The 2,500-nt window shown below is 32.5% G+C and overlaps 1 protein-coding gene across 1 annotated transcript in view; it reads left to right on the forward strand.

Annotated features, from left to right (window-relative positions):
* The window catches only part of LOC115817061 (integrin alpha-L), a 30,096-nt gene that overhangs the window by 18,792 nt on the left and 8,804 nt on the right, over positions 1-2,500 (forward strand). Inside the window, exons 18-20 of the mRNA XM_030780301.1 lie at positions 355-471; positions 779-849; positions 2,314-2,455. Of these exons, the coding sequence (XP_030636161.1) occupies positions 355-471; positions 779-849; positions 2,314-2,455 (330 nt within the window). The remainder of the gene's footprint in view (positions 1-354; positions 472-778; positions 850-2,313; positions 2,456-2,500) is intronic.

A 2,500-nucleotide genomic window follows, 5' to 3' on the forward strand; every position in this document is an offset into this window, starting at 1 on the left:
TATGTGTGTGTGTGTGTGTGTGTGTGTGAGTGTGTGAGTGTGTGTGTGTGTGTGTGTGTGTGTGTGTATGTAGAGTGCGTGTTACTGCTCATTGACAGTACAGTCAATAATTAAACATTATATTATATTATATTGTATTGTATTGTATTATATTGTATTATATTGTATTATATTATATTATATTGTATTAAATTATATTATATTGTATTATTTTATATTATATTATATTGTACTATATTATATTATATTATATTATATGATATTATATTATATGATATTATATTATATTGTATTATATTATAGTAACCTTACTGGACATGGAAAGTGTGTCGGAGTTGTGCTGCTGTTTTTCAGAACTGTGTGGAGGACACGCTGTCTGCCCTCAGGATGAAACTAAACTTCTCTCAGATGGAAAGCAAAAGAGTTAATGCTGTATTGAACACAGACAGCGTGACCGTCACATATGTGGAGGTGAGAGTGAGGATGGTTCTAACCTTACGGTACACACAGACTGTTAGGACTTTTTTAGTTTTGTTTGATTTTTTTTTTTTGCCTTTCGTCTGAGATTTGTTTGAAATTTGAGTTTTTGAAATGTCTGAGTTTTTGTTTTGTTTTTTTGTCTGTGTATGTACGCAGATTCTCTGAAAACTCTCAGAAAATTGAGAGCAGTGTAGCAGATCTGATGTGTCCCTGTGTTTGTGTGTGTGTGTATGTGTGTGTGTGCTTTTGTGTGTGCTTATGTGTGTGTGTGTGTATGTGTGTGTGTGTGTGTGTTTAGGTTCCATTTGAAAAATCCTGTCAGAGGAACGAGAGCTGTGTGGCAGATCTGAAGCTGGATTTTGAATTCATGTCAGTGCAGAGGAAACTCAACACAATTCTGCACACACACACACACACACATGCGCGCGCACACATGCGCGCGCACAGACACGCACACACACACAAACACACACAACTCTATACGCAACAATGACACCCCCAGCATGACCCTACATTCAACACGCACACACACACACTCAACACGACTACACCCCACACTCACACACACTAAACACACACGCACACACGGCTCTACATTCAGTACTCACACACCAAGCATGAACCTACACTTAACACTCACACTACCTCAACCTGTCTCTACACTGAATAGTCAAACACAGCATGACTCTACACTTAATACTCATTAATCCAGCGTTACCCTACACTCAACACTCACACACACTCAGCACTCACACACACTCAACACTCACACACACTCAGCACTCACACACACTCAGCACTCACACACACTCAATACAATCTGACATTTTGCAATGTAATAAATGCTGCAGAAGGACATTATTCAGTGAGAGTAAATATTTAATCACATATTGTAATAATATTTATATTCAGAGTAAATATTTAATGACTGTAATAATATTTATATTCAGAGTAAATATTTAATGACAGACTGTAATAATATTTATATTTAGAGTAAATATTTAATGACAGACTGTAATAATATTTATATTTAGAGTAAATATTTAATGACAGACTGTAATAATATTTATATTCAGAGTAAATATTTAAAGACTGTAATAATATTTATATTCAGAGTAAATATTTAATGACTGTAATAATATTTATATTCAGAGTAAATATTTAATGACAGACTGTAATAATATTTATATTCAGAGTAAATATTTAATGACAGACTGTAATAATATTTATATTCAGAGTAAATATTTAATGGCTATAATAATATTTATATTCAGAGTAAATATTTAATGACAGACTGTAATAATATTTATATTCAGTCAGAGTAAATATTTAAAGACTGTAATAATATTTATATTTAGTAGTGCCTCAGTGGGAATTAATGTGTAAATATATAAGTAAATATATAAGTATATAAATAATATATAATCAATACATAATTAATGAAATGATAAATATTTGTAATGATAGACTGTAATAGACACATCCAGCACTGTGTGATATAAGAACTGCTTTGGTTTAATGCTGAGTAGGTGGTACTTATATCTGTATTTAGGTTTGTATGATGTAGATCTGTATTTACATCTGTATTATTTACATCTGTGTTTATATCTGTATTTACATCTGTATTATTTACATCTGTGTTTATATCTGTATCTATATCTGTATTATTTACACCTGTGTTTATATCTGTATTTATGTTTTTATTGTGTATAGCTGTATTTATATCCGTATGTCTGACAGATAGTAACATGTTGTTTCCAATGCTTTAAATATCTTCTCTCTCTCTCTCCCTCTCTCTCTCTCTGTGTGCGTGTGTGTGTTTAATGGTTGCAGTAACAAAACATTAGTGGTTCTGGACCAGTCTTCTTTTCTGGTTAATCTGGAGTTGTCCAACGTAGGAGATGATTCATACAATACCACAGTTGTTTTATACTACCCTCATGGACTTTCTCTCTCCAAATTTGAAGCTATTGAGGTAAAACTCTGTTTGACATTATGTACCCAACACCTCTTTTGCTGT

The sequence above is a fragment of the Chanos chanos genome, chromosome 7 (genome assembly GCF_902362185.1).
Source record: "Chanos chanos chromosome 7, fChaCha1.1, whole genome shotgun sequence".
NCBI lineage: Eukaryota > Metazoa > Chordata > Actinopteri > Gonorynchiformes > Chanidae > Chanos > Chanos chanos.